The 22,268-nt window shown below is 35.4% G+C and overlaps 1 protein-coding gene across 1 annotated transcript in view; it reads right to left on the bottom strand.

The window, feature by feature from the left end:
• LOC150096271 (glyoxylate reductase/hydroxypyruvate reductase-like) overlaps positions 1-22,268 on the bottom strand; it is a 79,501-nt gene that overhangs the window by 42,513 nt on the left and 14,720 nt on the right. Inside the window, exons 4-5 of the mRNA XM_090409018.1 lie at positions 20,320-20,436; positions 14,871-14,902 (exon numbers count right to left, since the gene is read on the bottom strand). Of these exons, the coding sequence (XP_090265144.1) occupies positions 14,871-14,902; positions 20,320-20,429 (142 nt within the window). The 5' untranslated portion in view covers positions 20,430-20,436. The remainder of the gene's footprint in view (positions 1-14,870; positions 14,903-20,319; positions 20,437-22,268) is intronic.

The following is a 22,268-nucleotide window of genomic DNA, read 5'->3' as shown; positions in this document are numbered from 1 at the left end:
AGATTACCGTATGAGTTTGTCGCTTAATATATTTCAAAATATTATGGTTTTTTTTTTTTTTTTTTTTTTTTTTTGAAAACATAAAAAAGTAAACAAGAAGAACAAGGGGCTCGCAAATTTGAGAAAAATTTAACAAAGGGATCGGGCGAGCCCCTTATAGCTCACCACTAGATACAGGTGAAGTTTTTCAAGAAAATGAAACATCTGAAAAGCTCAATGAATCTTCTGATAAAAGAACCACAACGAAACACTCCATCTTCACTACGACTCCAATGCCATCTACGAAATCCAATGATGATATTTTTAATTCTATTGTATCCTCTGTCCCATCAACTAAACTGCCTTACCTTTATTCTTCACCTCTTTCCAAAAGTGACGTGGATGAGGAAAGTGCTTAGAAAGATCAAAAAGATCACGTGATACCTTCTTATATTAGCGATTATTATAAATGTCAAGTAGGTTTCCATGAAAATGGAATATTTTGCTGGGAAGATGTTAATTATATATCGCCATCTCATTAATCCACTTAAAATTGGCGTCTTGTTTTCTTCAAATTAACTTTAGTTTTTATTAAACTAAATTTGTAATGTAAGCTAGTTTCATCCAACTAGTATGGATATATAAGCTTATAACTAATCTCTACTTTCTTTAATTATTTTAATTAAAACAAATAAAAATTTACAAGTGGTAACGAATAAAAATATAGAGATAAAAATACTTGTAGTCATTTTTTTTTATTTATGCCATTTTTTTAACAGTTAGTAATGATGTAATTTTTTTCATGTAGTACTATCATATCCTGTACACCCCTTGAGGGTACATGGCAGGAATTTGATGATGATGATGATGATTTTTTTAACAGATCCAAGTGACACTACAGAAATATACGCTACTCGCCAATCGACCATCTTATACGACATCTATAGCATTCATGTTGTCATTGTTCAGTTTACGATATTTTATTATAAAATTATTTTAAAAACCGATTACTTAAGTAAACCTGCAATGGCATTCCCTAGTGTTTTTTCAGCACCTGTAGTTTAATATAATGCATCGTGAGTCAGAACAGTTTGAATAGATACATACTACGGAAGTTTGTTTTGTCTTGTTTGGAACTGCGCCTAAGCAGGTGAAAAAAAAAAAAAATTTGTTTGTATTATTGTTAGGGACTTTTTAGTAGGTCTACTGGACGTGTTCTTGCCTCGCTTTCTCGACAATTTTCGTTAGCTTACAGCCTGTTACTCGAGCTGAAAGGAATATTAGCAAGGATATCTAAGACACAGTTCATTTCTGAGATGGCAAGTAATAGCAACAGTAGCGTATCAGTTTTGAAGGTACTGATAACTTCTTCTGGTTCCCATCTGCCATACGGCCGCGGGAGGGTAGCTAAATGCTACCATTCTAGGGAGAGATGATTATGAGCAAGGTGGTTTCCCGTTGCCTTCCTTGCCGTAAGTATTTATGACTGTAACCTGTGTGTTCACGGAGCCGGTTTGCCTGCTTGCGGGATGAAAAACCCCAGATAAACTGGCGGAAAAAACCCTGCTGCCCACGCCCAAGACCGACTAACTTGGCTATGGCTAAGGAAGATCCTTAAGCTCCTCACGTCGTGGACGGGAATCGAACCTAGGACACTCCTTCCCCAGGCATAGGGTTGCGAGGCGCAAAGCCACTAGGCTAACCGCGCGGACCATGGGTAAATCTGGACTACTGAATATTATGACACAGCGATGATATTCTTTCCTTCATATAGACTTATCTATATGCTTGTCAACAACAACACCAGCCAGTTGAGTACAGTCCGCATTCTCGCAGTGCACTTTGAAGTCCAATAGATAATTTGTATAACTTACATTTATAACGCTCTTGATTGCGCAAGATATTCGTGAAAAAACCCACTCTCGAAATGTATTTCTACATGTAGGTTTATCGAATGGATTCTGAACACGTCAATGTTTCGTGATATTATGACTGAAAAACAATTCAATCTCATTGTGAAGTATTTGTATTTTCAGAATAATGAGGAATATAATCAGGTAACAGCCTTGCCCAGTCTTCAATAAAATTAATGATTCTCTGATGAAAATCAATAATAAATTTATATCACTCTACATTCCTGAGAGAGACGTGATTATTAATAAAAGTCTTATGCCATTCAAAGGCAAATTGAAACGTATGCAGTATATTTTCCAAGCAGAGCAAAGTATGGGGTAAATGTATGCTTTGCGAAGCGCAAAGTGAATAACTTAAGGATTTCAAACCTTATAGGGGAAATCACTGTACTCGAACATGATAAATATTCGGATTTTCCCTTATCGAGGCTGTAGTAATGGAATTAGTAGACCCCCTTACTGGAGAAAGGTTACTGAATTACAATGGATAACTACTATATGTGTCCTGAACTCGCTGATTTGCATTTACAGCATCGTATAGATTGTTATTTTACCGAAATGCAAAAAAGGCGAGATTCCCCCGATCTGACGTCAGGAAAACTGTCGAAGGCTGAAATCCGAGCTTAACACTACGAATTCTTATTATTTTTATTTAGTTTTGTGCAAGAGCTCTGATACCTCGTCCTCATACACCTGAGTTTCTTTACCCATTGAAGAGATAGAAGTGAGCTAAATGTTGGATACACAAGGTTGATATCCTTTAACAAAATGGGCACTCAGTAGGAAGAAGATGAAGAAGATGAAGAAGTAGAAAGAAGATGCTGAACAGCATCTTCTTTCATAAGTTACGTCTCACGCCATCTGCATTTAGTAGAGTTATTCTTTCATATTCATTCTCTCTCTCTCTTTTACTTGCAGCATATCGATAGAATTCTTGGGGGTTGTCTTTAGCACGCAGAGCCACTTTCTTTTCATACTCACACTTTGCTTTCTGTACAATAGTTGTGACTATTTTAGCTTGCTGCTTGCACTGGCCTGGTTGGCCGAGTGGTTAGCATATCCGCTCTCCAGCCAAAAGGCTGCGGGTTCGAAGCTCGCCATGGGCATGGATGTTTGTGATAGTCTGGGAAATTACTAGTGGTGGAGACGAGATGGCGTTGGTGTAGATGATGCGCTTCACTGTAGTTGGTGTATTGAGTGGCGAAGACGGAGAGTTGTAGAATAGGTGCCCTCCATCGATGAGTCTTTGCACTCCCTGAAGGTGTCACGAAATAATAATTTTTCATAACGGACATCATCCTTATGTATACAGTATTCCTTCCACATCATCCTTCGCTTACGAATCTCTTGCTTAATAAGATTACACACCAATTTGACTCCAACCTATTTATTCTTCGAAATGTCGGGATGCATTGTAATATATATCTCACCATTTAATGGCTCAGATATTATTTCATATATATATATATATATATATATATGAAAAAATATATATTATGTATATATGAAACATCAAACTTTTTTTTTTTACTGAAAGATTAGGTATTTGTCTGTTACTGCCTCATTGGGTCTTTCATGTTGAAATTAGTGGTTCGACCCCTGTTCACTCTTTTCTTTCCCTTATAGTTATTGATTTATTTAGGTACTCAATATGTTTTCATCCTACATAAACGTTCTTTCAGTATGTTGTCATAAAAACGATACATACAAATGTTCTTAAAAATCTCAATTTCCTGGCCAATATTTTATTGTGAATTGTTTGGCGCGAAGCATTTCTCTTCATCATCATTGTGCGTATCATGGATTTTGGCCTAGCATGGCCTAATCCGGTCTTAGAAGTCATCGTTGAATCGTTTAAGAGGACGTCCTGGTTTTCTTTTTCCTAATGGCTTCTACTTTAAGGCTTGTTTTGGTAATCTTTCTGTTTTCATTCTTTGAACGTGTTCCGTCCATTTATGTTTATATTTTTTAATTTTTTTCTATTACTGGTTCTTGGTTTCATTCTTTCATAATTTTTTCGTTTCTTTCGTGATCCAATTGGATATACTTTGCAGTTTTTCTCAGTGATAGCCTTGTACCAGCTATCTCAGTGATAGCTGGCACAAGGCTATCACTGATTCATCGGTACGCACTGAAGAAGACGGCAAGCTAGTGCCGCCATCTCGTGGTCCCTAACCCTAACACAATATTTTTAATGTCTGAAAATAGTGTGGGTTCGACGGTCGATTTTCTTGGGTTTACGGGACGAAAAACCCGAGTTTCTGGGAGACAAAACCCGCTGGCCCGTGCCAGAGATCGACTAACTCGGGAACCGGTCGAAAAAAGGCTTAGAAAAGTTTCCTCTAGTCGGTATTCCTATATTATTATTAATTTTCGTGTTTCCAATTCTTGCATTTAAGTCTCCTGCTAAAATTACGTAATCACTTATATTTATTTCATTATATATGTTTTATAGCTGATTATAAAAATCAATATTATCCTGTTCTCTTCCCTCTTCTGGGGCATATAAACCAATTATTGTTAAATAGCCTCTATCTATTTTTATTCTAGCTTCTATCATTCTTTCATTCCATAATTTATAATGTTTTAACTGTTTTGAAAGGGAGTTAGAATCCAAATCATGACTCCTGCTTGTGCTCTTTGGTCTCTGTCGACTCCACTGTATATCACATTAAAATTTTCAGTCTCATGGATCCTTTTAATTTCTTTTTTGTTTCAGTGATTACTGCTATTTTAAAATTTCTTTCATTTAATAATTGGTCCAATTCTATTTCTTTATATGCTATTCCTCTTACGTTCCAGTTTGCTATGTGTATTATATTTTGTCGTTTCCATTTTTGTTTTACCTTTTCCATTCCAGGGTCGTTTCCCATAGATTCAATCCGATTATCTTTTTCTGTCAGCTTACTATAGAATTATATTCTCCATGTCAGGAAACTAGCCTGAGTTCAGTGGTAGAGCTGCTACCTTAAGGCTTCTGAACTAGCCTTCTTCCGAATTTAAACCCATAGGAGGAATAGGGTATATTGAAGGGGGAAAGTGTAGATTATAGAAGAATTATAGTAAGTTTTATAGAGAGGGCATAGTTGTAAGGCCAGAAATGAAAAGATCCCATGGCCCTCGAGTACTCTAATAGCATAAGGGTCATAAAATAAGAAGAGTTGGCTGATAAGGCCTTATAAGAAAGATTAAAGTAAGTGGGTCTTCCTCAAAGTAGAAGAAGGAGAGGATAGATCCAGCTAGGGGTCCATGAGAGTGCCGCTTCCTTTACAATCAAGACGATTGGCCCTGTTGGTCCACGAGTCCTTATTCAGTATATTCGCGCAATATCCGTCAACTTCTTTAAGTTCAACAACTCCTTATATGTTCAAATTTTCGGTCTCCCAATGAGCCAAAACATCAGTGGGCAACTAGTAAAATTATTCCTGGCACATATAGAATCACTTCTACTCTGCCCTTCCCTCCCCCCCCCGGCATCACCTTTTATGTCAGATACGTAGACGATATTCTATGCATTGGTAAACCCTCACACATCTCCGCGTTACAAACATCCCTCAACAATTATAGCAACAGACTACAATTCACCATGGAAACAGAACAGAACAAATCCATCAATTTCTTAAACCTGACATTTATCAGAAGCAATAACAAAATAGCTACGAAGATATTCCACTAACCCACACACATATCGGAAACTACCTCCATTTCAATTCATACCATCCATATTCCTTTAAAAAATCAGTCATCCTATCACAATTTATCAATGCTTACAAATTCTCAACCAACAGTAATTATCTTAACACGGAATTAAAGTAAACCCTTCCCCTTCTCCCCCCCCCCAATATGCGCCCCTAAACACAATAGTATATATATATATATTATTAACACAAAACCCGGGTTTCCAAATTGATTTTTCCCGCGTCAATCCCCCTACTTGTTATAAACAACCTTCAGCAGGATCATGAAATTGGAAGACATCCTAGTATTCAAACCAGGTATGCACAAAATTTTTCCACCTCTTTTATTCTGCTATAATTGTCTTCTATACCCACCCATAATGCCCTAAAATATATATACCCCTTTTTTGAGTAATAATAGCCAATGCATTTAAAATAAGGGACATTCCCAAAAACAGGCTATAATAGCGTAATTATAATAATAGTGTTTAAGAGAAGTGGCGTGGGAATTTTCCCAGAAACTATACCTAATTTATTTAGTATTGGTAGTAAATTTGCTGTTAAGTAAAATAATCGAGTAAAGTGAGGAATTTACTTTATTTATTTTATTTTATTTTTATTTATTTATTTATTTTTGAGTAATGTAACTGACCCAACATCATATATATCTGCACACAGCAACTTTTAAGAATTATACTCACCTTCGATTGGAATCGTCCAATCGAAGGTGAGTTAGCCGATCTCATACGGAGGTAGCAGGTTTTTTTCTCCCAGCAACTCGGGTTTTTTTTATCCCGCATACAGACAAATCGGCCCTTCAGAACACACGCAATTTACAGACAAAAAATACTAGTTGTTGTGGTGGTGGAGGTGGGCGGTAGATGGCGTTGATGGAGATGATTCGTAGTAGAGAGGTTCGGTATAGTAGTTGAGACAGTTGTAAGTGTCCTCCCGCGATGAGTCTTCGGACTCCTTGGAGGTATCAGGAATAATAATAATAATAATAATAATAATAATAATAATAATAATAATAATAATAATTAAACAAAACAAAACAAAAAATGTTGCCATGGTTACGAGCGCTAGTAATACAACTGCCACCTATATCAATTGTCACTCGCGCCTTTAAATTATACGAAATTATTATTATTATTATTTTTTTTTTTTTTTTGGACGGTAAGCTGCTAATCGTCTGGTATTCAGAGGTAAAATACCTCTGAATCCTGTGTTGTAATGTATCACTTTTCTCCATTCTTTCTATGTTTTTCTTTTTTTATTTAACTACGTGTTTAATAACTGCATATAACCTGTCAACTTAACCTGTTTAAGTTGACAGGTTATATGCAGTTCTAAAAACTGATATATAATATGTAAAAAATTCCTCCCTTTCTCAACTGATATCAAGAACAAGAGACCGAGACGACTGGAGGAGGCTAGCAAAGAGTATCACCTACCAGCGATGAATTACCCAAAGGTTCATTTAGGAGACTATTGGAGAAGAAGAAGCTTAGATGGATAATACTACGAACGTCACACTTATATGCTTCTATAGCGTCCTCTCTCTCTCTCCTGGAATAATACTCGTATTAGATGTTTATTTTATTTTATTTTTTTTTATCCGGACTCATTACTTTTTTGTTATTATTGCAATGTTTATATTTTTTTACTTTTATATGTGGAAATCATTGAACATGGTATCTCAGCAACTACACGATGTAACGTGAGATGCTTGGGTTTTTGTGAGCTACAAATTTTTGTAGCTCACAAAAATTTGTGAGCTACAAATTTTTTTGTAGCTCACAGACTTGATTTTAATTTTATTTAATTAATTAATTAATTTACCTGTGTGCTGCAATTTCATGATCCTGTTATCTTCAGAAGAAATACAACTTTATTCTAGCAACTGAAGAAAACTTATTTTTTCCCCCCCAAATGGCTCCCTAGCTAGAAGAAACGTGGGTTTTTCATCTCACAACACTTAGAAAAAAATCGAAAAAAATACTAGTTAGGATTAGGACTACGAGATGGCAGCAATTGCGTGGGGCATTCTCGCCCTTTGCCTTATCGAAAACTAGAAACAAGGCTAATAAGACAACTGATGCGAAGCCTCTATATACAAGTAGCCGACTCTTGAAGATATCTCATGCGCAAACTTTGTTGGCATACACTTGGATAAAGGATTAAACAAGAATATAATTTCTTGGCAAGTTTAATTCGAACAGCACTCGTATTTGAAGATAACGAGAAAATGACCCTTCTCTAACCGATTTCCAAAATCTGACGACTTATTCCCTTTTAAGGAATAAAAATGAAATAACAGTTAAGACTGTTATGAGTCTTCACTCGAGAGCCAAAAAAAAAAAAATAGTTTGCTTTTTTTCCCCCTTATAAATTCAATATATTGTTACGCAAATTTTAGTAACAATAATAACTGTATTTTTTTAATAAAAAAAAAGAGAGAAAGAAATGTATCTGGAAATTTAACATAATTTTTTTTTTTTGGTCAAACAAAAATCATTTTTGGTTACAGGTGTAGAAAATCAAAGTAGCAGTATTAATTTGTCTGTTGTTCTTTAGCAATATGTTTTGTCGTTAAAGGCGACTGTATATGAAATATTACGATAGTTTGAGATCTACACTTATGGTATTGAAGAATTTCTATTTTAGAAAATAGTTTATTTGAATTTAACACGACTGCTTAAAGCTTAGACATAAGCATCGCTTGATATCCTAGATATTTTAAACACATGGAAAAATATTTTCTTTTACAGATGGATATAACATTCTAAGTTCATGGCAGTTATACAATTTTTTTCAAGTAAAATGAAGTTATTTCAATGCTACTTATTCGTGTGTGAGTTCCTGATTTTCAAAGTATTTAAAATTGCGTGAGTATTAATTTATTTTTAATAATAATAATAATAATAATAATAATAATAATAATAATAATAATAATAATAATAATTTAAGAACGGTGCAAAGATTAATAATGAAAATAATTAGCCGGCCTGATTGGCCGACTGGTTAGTGCAGTGCCGTAGCTAAAGCTTTTGTCGCCCGGAACGGTCCCTAAGTTTGCCGCCCCTCTCAATACACACCAAAAATACTACAAAAAAGTCAAAATGACATATAGGAAAATAAATTAAAAACACTATGTTTATTTGTGAAGTAAACATTTAATTCCAACATTCTAAAATGTTATTTTTCTTGCTTTTCCGTTAAGAAAATCGTCGATGACATTGTCGAAGTCTATTTCATCACTCAGTTGTTGTTCTATAGACAGTATGGCAAGATTTCTTAAACGCAAAGTGCCGCCCGGGGCTATTCCCCCCCACTGCCTTCCCCTAGCTACGCCCCTGGGTTAGCGTATCCACTCTCCAGTCAGGATGCGGGTTCGAATTCCTCCTAGGCATGGATGTTTGTGATTGTCTGTGAAAATACAAATGGTGGTGGGCGGTAGATGGCGCTGGTGTAGAGGATGCGGTTTGCTGTAGTTGGATTGAGTAGCGGACACGGAGAGTTGTAGAGTAGTGTCCTTCCTCGATGAGTCTTTGGACTCCCTGGAGGTGTCACGTAATAATAATAATTTCTATGCTTGTTGGTTTATGAAATTTTTTTCACGTTTAGCTTTCTATCCCTCCCCCCCGTTAAGGTAACAGAACTACAAAGAAATAAAAAAAGAAGTTACATCATTAGTAAATGAGCAAGCGAGAGAATTATTTAAATACTGCAATTACTTTAAAAAAATCATTTGAAGAGCACTAACAGCTATGATATTTTTCCTTAACCAAATATCACTTTTATTTTCATATTTGTATTAATTATAATTAATTTAAATAACTAAATATTAATTCTAATTAATATTAATAGCAAATTGTTGCTCCATAATTAATATTACTTGCTGATTATTTGGTATAATCGAAAAAAAAAAGAAAAGAAAAGAAAGATACTATTTACTTTACGTATGGGAGTAAAGTTAAAATTCAGACTAACATTACTGTAAACTAAACGTGAACAACACACAGCCAACGAAGTATGCTTTCTATCGATCTTTAAGTTTTCTGCGGAATATTTTGCCATTCTCGAGTAGAAATTTTGGAATCGACTTATCTCACAAATGTTCTGTTCGAATAGGATGTTCATCATACACAGGAGAAACAGATTCAACTATCTGTTAACATTCGAACTCGCTAAGCTCTGCTGTGTATTCTCCAACATTTTTTTTTTTTTTTTTTTTTTTTGCGAAATGAAAAACCCGATAGTCTGGGAGGGGAAACTTCATACGATTCTGGTTTTAATCCACTTTATAAAAGTTCACCACGTCTTGAGTTGATATTCGAAAACGGACTTTCTAACCAAAAGGTAAACATCACGTGTAGCTCTCCATTTTCAGTGCTAATGAAATCAAATGTCATAAGCGAAACCTATGTTTATTATTATTATTATTATTACGGGAAGCTCCAAGGAGTCCTTAGACTCATCGAGGGAGGCCCTAACATCATGTCAAGAGCAACTATTCGACATTCACACATTATCTATCATACTTCACCTTGAACTCATTTACAGTCATGGCACCCACAACAGACTCTGGCAGCTTATTCCACTCATTCACCACCCGCCAAGCAAAAACCCTAGCTCTAACACCCTTGCTAACCAAGAATTCTTACTAAGCCTCCATGGATGGTCCCTAGTCCTCCCACTACCAGTCCTATTCTCAAAAATATCTTCTGGATTAATCTTGTAGAAACCCTTCAGTAATTTGAATGTCTCAATCATATCACCTCTTTTCCACCTATCAACCAATTTCTGCAGCCCACAAATCTTCAACGTGTTCTCATAAGGTTCATTCCATAGTTCTGCTATTATCTTGGTCACTCGTCTCTGGATCCTCTCCACCTCCTCCCCATCGAGAAGAAACCCTGGTGCCCTATCTGGGCACAGTAGTCTAGTGGGGTCTTATCGAGGCTCGATATAGAGGAACAATAACCTGTTTGTCTCTGCTTGTTAAAGTGTTTTTCAGCAACCAAGTGATTTGATGAGCTGATTTTGTCACTTTTGCGATGTGTCCCCTAAACTTCAACTCCCTATTCACCAACATCCCCAAATCCCTGGCCTCGTCAATCTCCTGGAGTACAGTTCCACCAATGTGATTATTTATTTATTTATTCTTATGGCTACATGAAATTGGTAAGTGAAAAATACAATCACAATTTCCAGAAACAAATGATGAAAATCTTAACATATAAAAGTTCATTACATAAAAGGCACAACCTGCTTACTAAGTCTTTCTTTTAAAAAAAAATAAAGCAAAAGTAACTTGTCATAATTAAGCCAGAGACAATTATCGTCCTGCTGCATCAAGTATGACAAGACTGCATGTTCTCACAACACTTCACAACATAAAAGTGGCTGTATCCGAGGTTTAAGTAGAGAGCAGTTGTGTCTTGTGTGAGAAAACTTGATCCATTAGAGGAGGCCCATTTCACACTGTATCATCATCTTCTGACATGAGGAGTTCCGCTGATACTATGACGAGGACTATGAGAATGACTATTAGAATAACGTCTTCAGACGGGACCGTGGTTTTCTGTTTCCTCCATAACCACCGCCACCACCATACCAACTACAGATCAAGGTCCAGGCTGGAAAGTCAATTCAAGGCCTCATCCGTCACTTTGTGGATGTCCTGTAGGCCACAACCGTGAAAATTGGCGCCTTGGGCAGTCGTGCACAATATGAGTAATCGTCTAAGCCACGGGAGAACAATCACAATAAGGGTGATCTGACAGCCCCCATTTATGTAGAAGATAGCCACATCTGCCCTGATTAGTTCTGATCCTGTTTATAGATGACCAAATCTTCCTAGGAAGACCAAAACAAGGCTGCGGAGTACAGGGATCTTCTACCAGGAAGCCGTTACCAATATGATATACTGCTGCAAATCTTTTCACCCCAAAATGCAAAACCTTACATTTTTCTACATTAAATTGACATCCATTCTCCTCAGCCCAGTCCTCCAAACTATCCAAATCATCCAGCAAAATTTTGACATCCTGAGCATTCACTATTGCTCTACCTAACTTTGCATCATCCGCAAACAGATGCACAGTTCCACTCAGATCCTTTCCAATATCGTTAATGAACAAATTAAACAGTAGTGGTCCAAGGACAGAATCCTGCGGCACACCACTAGTCACAGGCCGTCTTTTGGATTCTACTCTTGAATAAACCACTCTCTGATATCTCTCCATCAACCACCATGCTATCCATCTCACCAACCCAATATACATTCTCATATGCTGCAGTTTACTGATTAGAATTCCATGTGGTATCCTATCAAAGGCTTTAGCAAGATCCAGTAGAATCACTATATACCCGTTACCCTTATCCAGTTCAGCCGTCACTGTGTTATAGAACGTGAGCAAGTTACTGAGGCATGATCTACCCTTCACAAAACCATGCTGTCCCCCATATCCCATTTTCATCTATCCAATATTGTATTTTGTTCTTGACTATTTTCTCCAAGACACCTTGACAACAATTCCTGATATGCTGATCAGCCGGTAATTTTCAGCAGCAGTCTTAGAACCTCATAACTGTTTTCCCCTCTTTACACCCCCTTGGGACTAACCCAGACCCGAGACTCAATTTAAACAAAATGGTCAAAGGCACTGACAATTCTTTAGCCGCTTCTCGTACAACACGAGCTGGTGTACCATCCAATCCCGCAGATGAATTGATATTGAGATTTTGTAATAGACTATTCACCTCCACTTCATTCACCACAATTCCCGTATAAGCTGTTGGTTCTTCCATATCTGCAATGTCACCACCTGGATGATATACTCTTGCAAAGTGCTCACTCAGTAATTCTACTATATCAACTGATTCGGTTACCTCCCTAACATCGGCATTCTTTAAAATCAATCTGCCGTATACATTTTTTCTTTTTAAAAAAAAAAAAATCAGCTAACGCCTTTATATTCCCGTATACGGGAGTAGGCGAGGCCATTTAGCCCTATCTAACTTTTGGAGACTGAGTGGGCAGATTCAATCTCCACTGGTACCAATCAGAGATAGATGGCCCATGGCTATCACTAATTAAGCGGTACTCAGTGAAGAGAGACGGCTCAAATGTGCCGCCATCTCGTGGTCCCTAACCGTAACACAATATATTTAATGTCTGAAATAATGTGGGTTCTATGGTCGATTTTCTTGAGTTTACAGGACGAAAAACCCGAGTTTCCGGGAGGAAAAACCTGCTTCCCCGTGCCAGAGATCGACTAACTCGGGAACCGGTCGAAAAAAGGCTTAGAAAAATTTCCTCTAGTCGCCGACTAGACTCGAAACCAAGTCTTCCTTCGTGCGGCCAAGCGCCGTGGTTAGCAAACGCCACATCCACTGAGCTACACAAGCTCTCCTTTTACTTGCAACATATCGAAAAAACTGTTTGGAATTCTCTTTAGTCTCCATGGCTAATGTTCTTTCATAATCTGCTTTTGCTTTTCTTACCACACTTGTTGCCCTTCTGGCCTGGGCTTTATACCGTTCATATGCCTGCAGGTCACCTTTCTCCTTAAATTCCCTCCACAGTTGTTTCTTTTTTTGCAGCTCAAGCTTAATGGTGTTATTCATCCATTTAATCCCTACTTGATTTATTATTCGGACTCTAGGTATACAGTCAGCCATTGCCTCCTGCAAACACTTCTTAACCACCTCCCATGCACTATCAACATCCAGCCCTTGCAGTTGTACATGCCATGGCACTGAACCAATCAAACTCCTAAGCTTGTCATACTTTCCAGCCAGATAATTCCACATGTACCCTGTCTTAATTGTAAATTCCACACCTTTAGCCACCTCCCAAGTCAAGACCCTGTGATCACTCTCACCAATTAGTGGCAATGTGGTCATATTCGTTACAATCAAATCCTCAGGTGCAATTACTAGGTCAACTCCCTGACCCCTAGTAATTTTATTTTTTTTTATGATTTTATGCTTTATTCATATTTCAGTTTTAAATTTTAAAATTCAACTGACTGTTCTGCCTATCACAAATGTCATACTCGTTCATCACCATCTGCAACCTCCATTTCAAATTTCACAGATCGTTACTGCCAAAAGTACAACAAATGTACTGTCCGACCACAGATGCGAGACCCTCGGCTGGCAATGTGCTGTGAAGAGTCAATTCAGGTTGAAGGGGGAGAAAGGAATTAGACGATGTACGAATTCGTCACTAGCAAGCGAAATCAGGTGCTTTATATACATAAAATTTTCCAACTGTTGTACAAGTAAATAGTTACCACTTTAAAAACTAGAATTTTCATAAAAGAAAATCTAATTTTCCGATATAATAATAAACACTCATCCCACGATACGCATCGATTACCCTATTATCGGAATAGATTCGCCTACTGCCATGCGCAGAAGTGTGGAAGGGTCTCGCATCTGTGGTCGCACAGTAGGGAGTATAATGTATATACTGTATATATATATATATATATATATATATATATATATATATATATATATATATATATATATATATATATATATATATATATATATATATATATATATATATATATATATATATATATATATATATATATATATATATATATATGATCACTACATTAAACTTTAATTTGAATTTTTAATTAAAAATATAGTTGCTGTCAAAAGGCATACTCTGATCTATAGGGTACTTTATAAAAGCTTTGCTTATCTCTTTATATCAAAGATTACAAAAGGAGCAGCATAACCAAGTTCAGAGACAATATAAAGTCGGAACATTGCAACTATATAAACTGCTGTAACACGTGTTCATCCCAGTGTTACAGCGGTTTATCCTCTAATGCCGCAATGATAACCTTCACAGACACGCATAAACGACAGCGGATGGTTAAATTGAAAAATAGACTTCAATGGAAATACAAGTTTTAATTTTAATAAAATGTCTACTTTCATTACCGAATAAATAAGGACTTTGCTTTTACGGTTTTTAACATTTAAAATAAGATCACCAGTAAACATATTTTACCAACTTCCTGCTTATGACGTCTAGAACTAAATCTTAAAATGTATGCATTTTCACGGATTTCTTTTAGCGTTGCATACCGAGTCGTTAGCAGACATGGCGACGATATTTGACAATCTCAAAGATGAGAATAAGCACCGTATTGGATTTTTCTGTTATTATGCTGATATTACTTATGGAACACTTATTAAAGTACACTTACCAATGCGTCCCATTCCCAAATTCCAACAATTGATCCAGCCAAACTCCTTCCAGTGGAAATTTTGGAATAACAAGTAAACCATTCATCGCTGAAAAGAATAACAGAATATAATATTTATATTGAGATTTTACAAAAAAAAAAAAAAAAAGAATATCTATAATACACAGCCATTTTTTTGAAATCAGCAATTCCAAGCAGCGTCTTTTCTTGAGAATTCCGTGTCTGTCAAATTACTGAACTAGCGAAAATGCATGCTGCTCAGCTTTATGATGGAGAGTCAGTCACTTCTGTGTTTTGAGTTCAGTGTTCCAGTATTAACCGGTTCAGTATTATGTTCCAGCATTATGTGTGCTAATTACTGTGCGACCACAGATGCGAGACCCTTCTACACTTCTGCGCATGGCAGAAGAAGGCTAATCCATTCGATATTGGGGTAATCAATGCGTTTCGTGGGATGAGTGTTTATTATTATACGTCGGAAAAGTAGCTTTTCTTTCATAAATATTCTAGTTTTTAAAGTGGTAACTATTCTGCTTGTACAAATGTTGGAATTTTTTACGTACAAAGCACGTGATTTAGGGTGTTGGTGACGAATTCGTACATCGACTTATTTCTTTCTCCCCCTTCAACATGAATTGACTCTTCTTGGCACCTTGCCAGCTGAGGTTCTCGTATCTATGGTCGGACAGTACATGCGTTCTTCGATCTGATTTGCGTGAAGAAAAGAACGAGTGGGAACCCTTTCACATCCGAATGAGACTAATTCAGAGGAAAAACCCTAAAGGCGGGTGTGTTAGAAGAGATTCGAACCCAGATCTTTCCAATCAAAACAAGTCCTTAGGTGGTACTCATCGGTGTGAGACTACAACCTTGTATGATTAGTAAAGTAGATTAAGTTGTGATTCTGGTGTAGTATTATTGTAAGTTGCAGTGAAATGGGTTCTCAGGCTGATTTGCATGTTTTGTAGGGCTAAAATAACTTGATTTGAATAATGGAGACAATTAAGGCTATGTTAATTAACATATGCTGTTAATTAAATGTTAATAATCTGTTTACTGCATTTGTACTGGAGGATTAAATATCCTGCTATTTCTAAGTGCAGTTCAAGCCGCGATTTTTTCAACCAAAGGGCAGAGTTCTTGTCTTCGTGTCTGTTTTCTAGAGGCAATAAGGTGGGGCAGTCTTAATCAAGATTGCCTCAATGCGTAAGGCTCTGAGGGTAAATTATACTTAACAAGAAATTATAAGTTATATTCTCATCTTCTTTAAGAAGATGAGAATATGATTTTTGCGTGAAGTAACCTCACAACTAGGCAACTTCTGGCAATCCGGAACAAGTTTTTTAATTTGTATTTTTTTTTTTAATTTTATTTATTTTTCTACGCATTTTTTTTAAACGAACAAGTCCTTATAAGCATCCATGTTATGCGTATTTACAGTAGCATTTACCGACTAGACTGCCCTAAGCAGACAAATTAATTTATTAATTTGCCTTTTCTTTTAATTGTTCATTTAATTAACTGTACATTTTTCTCTTAACAAAAGATCGAATTTTAACAATCAGTGTGACACACAAAACCAACAACATTATACAACAGAAACAGGTAGCCATACCTGACAAAGAATAGTCTGCCTATAGTTTAGTTAGTTCGAGTCTCAACTTAGCTCCAGAGATCAGCTTAGCTTTGCCGTTCTGAAATAGACGATAGGAAACTTCAGCGATCGAGTACCGCTTGTGAATGATACGAGAGTCCAAAATAAAATTGTGAACACTTAGAAGCAAAAATCGATTGCGTGGTTCTTTTTTAATTTAATCGAAATCAACCAATTAAAGGTGAGTAGGGATAGCAGATTCACGTCAATGAATTTAGTAGAGAAGTGAATTATATATATATATATATATATATATATATATATATATATATATATATATATATATATATATATATATATATATATATATAAGATTAAATAATCATTAATATTCAAGTCCTCTTAATTCCGAATAATTAATTTCGGCTACCTTTGTTAAAGTAGTCGAAAAACCCATTTTTGAATTAACTTTTATTTTTTTTATTTAATTTATTGGCGTCAGTGAGTAAGCCTTTGTTCTTCCTGTTCAGGAGATAAGCGCTATTTTAAGGAATTTTGGATTTATAAATTCGTACACTACTGTACATTATTTTCTGAAGGGCGTGCAATATGCTTGATGCGAAAATAAGACTACAAAGAACTCTGATCAACTGATCACTTAAAATTAGCTTTTATTAGTTGACAGTTGGATGCCTGTGGAAATGCCGTTTGTATTCATAGCGCTAGATTGTTATATGCTCGATTCCAGTCTTCAAATAGAAGGAGTTGCCTTTAGGATTTTCTTCAGTTGCCGAGTTGGTCGATCTTTGGCATAGGCAGATGGGGATTTTCCTTCATGGAAACCCCCCACCCCGTCAACTCAAGAAAGTCTACAACAATATACGTGTTGAGGATTTATACAGAGTGATGCCTTTGATGTCTTTGGAATCATCGATATCCGTGAGCTGTTAGCAGTGATTAGAATCTAGTAGTCTTTCAAAAAAACGCCCGTTCTTCGAGTTCAAGGAATCCAAATAATGAACATCAAAACAACTTTTGCATTATTATGATCAAAATATGGATACTGATAGCTAATATCTCTAGAAGTTCAAACGTGATCGATGGAATGTAAAGTCTTTTGATGCGCACCGGTAGGAAAACTACATGCGAATAATTTTTTCATAATTTTCATGATTCCTTCAACATACTTTTCTATGGACTATTTTAATTTTTTATTAATAATAAAATTCTTTTCAGGCTGCTAGAAAAGCTTCACTGCCATGGATATGTCAAGGGACAAAAATAAACGACCCGCTTCCATATTTATGCAGGTAATTCTTTCTTTCTTTTTTGTGTTAGCTTTTCATTTGGTCTAATTTTAAGATCTAAGTGTTGTCTTATGCGCATGTGGAAAATGTGTAGATTTTTTTTTCTTCTTTGTTTAGATTAAAAATAATAAACAAGGTGTTAAGCAAATTTCGCATTTACTGGAAAAGATGAATATTGTCAAGGCCAACCAAGCCAATGTGTTGCCCACGGGTATAAAAACAAACTATCCTCTTCGTACACCTTTAAGTTACCAGACTAAAGGGAATCTGAAGATCTCTGGAGAACAAGCTAAGATTACTGAAGTCTTTAATGCCTTTAAACAAACGAGTTCATATGGCGATGCAGGCATACTCCGCTTCTTCAAGTTCTTTAACAAGTCGATGAAATTCTTGCAGACAGAGATCTGTAAAGCGTTGCTGTTCTTATGAGGATAACAGATACGAACCGTATTGTATGTTGGACAGCCCACACTTCCGCCGTTGCAGCAAATGCTTCGCCAAAATCCAGTCTTCCGACCTTAAAAGGGCGAAATGTGAAGAAATGCAAATAAAGTATTTATTCTCCTTATAGATCGTTCTTCACTTTACATAATTTTTTAACGTTTTTTTATTATTTCTTTCTTTTTTTTTTTTTTTTTTGCATTTCATTCATAACTTTAGTGTTACTCAAAAGTTGCATGCTTTTAGCAACAAGGTGAATTGGAAGCAAGTTGCATAAATTCTAGTTCTGGTGATGGCGATTTCTAGCTTGGTTTCAGTACTTCACGCAATGGATAATAAATGATTTGAATCTGCTAATCATATATCTGAAGCATATTTTTGCCATGGCATCAGAATCCTTGTTGTTCACAAAAAAGCCCACCCTTCGAATTCAAGGAATCCAAATAACGAAGCAGCTTTTGCGTTATGATTAAAATATGGATATTGATAGCCAATGTCTCTACAAGTTCAAACGTGACCGGTGGGAAAACTACATGTGAACAGGACAAACTTATCACACAGCCAGCTTAGAAGTCTTAGCCATGTTTATAAATATTCTGATAGATGTATGGAAGAGCTAGATTCTCTACATCTATAACTATTTACATACTTTTTCTCTCATTTGTGGGAACGCAGTGAGAAAGGACTACACAACTTATTTGTATAGCATCCGATCTTGTACGTGCCAATACTAAAAGTGCCAATGCCAATTTACAGCTAGAGTAATTACTTCACTTGCAAGAAATAATTAATTATTTCTTGCACTTACCATTTAAATACTGAAGGTTTATTATTGTAAATATTTAGTGTGATTATTAAGTATAATTACATATATATGTGAGAAGGAATGTTTATTTAATGAAAGCTATTCGCTTGAAACATTGCCCTATTGCATAATAATTGTAATACAAATTAATATTTATTATTATTTCTTTTAAATAAAGAGGAGGAAAATATCACTGAACAAACTTTGTAACGTTACTGTGAGTATATAAGGTTATTACTACGTTGATTTCTACCCACAAAAGGTTGTACACCTATTGTACATTTTAGTACCGTGGGAAAAGTTAAGTGGAGGTTAGATAATCTGGAAATTCTTCTCTAGAGACGAAACATCAACTTTTTCAAGCCCAATTCCGGATTCCATTAAGCAGGTGATGGTAGTTTTGCACCCATTAAAACCATTGAAGAGTAAAGCAAACTGTAATTCAATTCTGATCTGATCAAAGACTTATATTATATCAAAACTTCCTTAATAACACATCCACTGTAATATAAGTAACGTGTAAATATAAATATCAAACATATAAATCACAGCACGTATTTTCTTCTCTAATTTACGAATGATATCATTTTGTATGAGACTAATCAATAAAATTTCAAACCAGTTTATGCCAGTCTTAGGTTTCGTATGTAATAATCCACGTGATCATCGCGTCAATAATTTTTTTTAGGATTTAAAAAAAAAACCGCATGCTTATTCGCTGAATACATTTATTCAATTAAAATATTTATATGCAAAATATATTAATATACTAATATATTAGTATATTAAATTGCTAATTTAAATAATATAAAAGCAAAATGCCGATTACTCTAAAAACAGTTTATAATATGTTTTATTATTATATTTATATAAATATACTAAAGTAAGTGTATATATAATAAGTACTGTGTATATATTTATAAAAATGTTCCTCACTTAAAATGCTATGTATTAAAAACCTTCATTTTGAAATCCGAAACACTGGCTTCGACTTCTTCATTATTCCTTCCATATTTTCATTCTTCGTACCATCGCTAGACGATGTTTTTCATTGGCGAATTCAAAAGGATCAGATTTTATATCCAGAATATTTGAATTTTATGTCCGATTTTTTAGAAAATTAAAACAGAGAAAGTGTAAATTACAATAATAAATAATAATATATAGTAATTATAAAAATTCGAGAAGGTAGCCCTCATAGCAAACAATCATCTGAAAGAAATTTTGATATTTAAAGAGATCCCCGTTAAAATAAATAAATATAATTTTAAAGGGCTAAAAATAAAAATAATTTAAAAGACAAATAACTTCGGTGTTTATAAAGATCATCACAAACAGAAAAATGAAAACGAACTTACTTTTTAATTGCTTCTGCAGCTGGTATAATATTTCTTGTTACTGTTAGTAAGAGGGCTACAGTCAACTCGGCCACTGCATTCACAGATATTTCTAGAGTGTAGCTCATCATGATATTTCTTATAAAAAAAAAAAAGAAACGAAAACTCAGTTGTAATGGAAAGTAATCAGCTATTGGGATATTGGTCTGCAACTATTGTAAGATATGAACACACACACACGCATGCACGCACGTAAACCATATCAGATAGATGGTGAGATTAATTTCTTAGAGTAATGATATTTCAAGATAAAATACATTCGGAAGTAATAATTATTATCGTGCGTAGGGTGTTTTTTAAAAGGTGTATGAGGTGTTTCAAAAATTATGCATACTCTACATTCTTAGCTATTAGGATGATTCAATAGTTTCCATTTTCGCGTTAGTTGTAAACCAGATAAAATGAAAACGTCCTCTGATGGTTTACTGTTTCTGGTATCCTTTTCCAAGAAATAAGACTTCAAAATGGAGGAAGAATCGGACTAAAATATTGCATATCATTAATTCAGCATGACAATGTGCGGTCACTTGTTTCACTTGAAATATATGATGATATGGAAAACATAGATGTTACCCCCCCCCCTCATGTAATCCTGATACGAACCCCCCTCAGAGCTCGATATCTTTTCTAAGTTGAAAGAACATCAACTTATGTTCTTTCAACTTAGAAAAGTTGAAAGAACAAACTCCGTTCTCGCTGCCACTGACTAGGTTTCTACAGAAGTGACTCGACTTATCAAATACAACAACAAAACAAGGTTTGCTAACAGGAATCCGAGCCTACATAGCTCAGAGCTTTTCAAATCAGAGGTGAGTTGAGTTAGCCGGTCTCAAACGTAGGTGGAGGGTTTTTTCCTCCTCAAAAATGGCAAACACGCTTCGTAGACACATATCTTCAGACAGAGAATACGATTGGACAAGGAATGCAACGAGAAACGCTTTGTTCTATTCTCTAATAAAGTGGCATTGCTACTCCACCAACCATTGGGTTAAGGGAAAACACACACAGCAAGAATGCAAGATTTATCCAAACGCGTTGGGAAGCAGTGATAAAGCAGGATGGAGGATATAATCTCCATTCTGCTTTATTACTGCCCTCAACATATCTTCAAGAAATTTTCTGATTCAATAAAACTATTTTATATTCTTTATTGACAGTGTAATTGCTAATTTCCTTTGAGCCTTATTACTCGCAATTGTATTATTTGCTATTGCTTTTGACGCAATTAGAATAATTGAAAATAGTCTTTATTCTTTGAATCCGTGTCTACCGAGGAATCTTAGTTCATCGGAAGGTTACCATTTCCTTCACAGTTCAGTTATTTATTTCTAGTCACCAAGAGTCTATTTTGTTGATATTGCATAAAGAAACAGATATTTACGTTCTGGTTGTTCGGTATTCTGGAGAAGGAACTAAAGCCACGAGCTACGGATATTGTTTGTGTTCTTTTGAGGAAGGAAATATCTGAATTTCAGGAAAATAGGAAGGGAAAGGAGAGGAAAAATCACCGCCTCCGTGACAGCTAACTCACCTATTAAACGCTTTCATAAATAATCCTAAAGGGTACGATCTATAGAGTCAGTCCTAATAGTATTCTCAGATAACTAAGAATTTTGTATCATTTAGCGATGCTTTCTGAGACAAAATAAAATAAATTATGATTTTGATTGAATAATAATTCAAGTTATTTATTTTTTTATGCAAAGGAGGAGAAAGAGAAAAGAACGTATCAGTTTCTTCTTTTCTTTCTTTTTTATTTTCCCATTAACCGCATCCGACACTTCATATTTTGCAAGCTGTGTTCTATCGAATACGCAGTTTATAAGCAGGATCAATAATATTCTATCTAAAATCAGTGAAATGTTGGCTCTAATTATTCGTGTTATAGGAGTAATGTTAGCTACTGTATA

The sequence above is a fragment of the Typopeltis vanoorti genome, chromosome 19 (genome assembly GCF_054136105.1).
Source record: "Typopeltis vanoorti isolate ZY-2024b chromosome 19, IOZ_Tvanoo_1.0, whole genome shotgun sequence".
NCBI classification, from domain to species: Eukaryota; Metazoa; Arthropoda; class Arachnida; order Uropygi; family Thelyphonidae; genus Typopeltis; species Typopeltis vanoorti.
The sequence above is the reverse complement of the archived record's forward strand: the minus strand, read 5'-3'. Positions and strand labels throughout refer to the sequence as shown.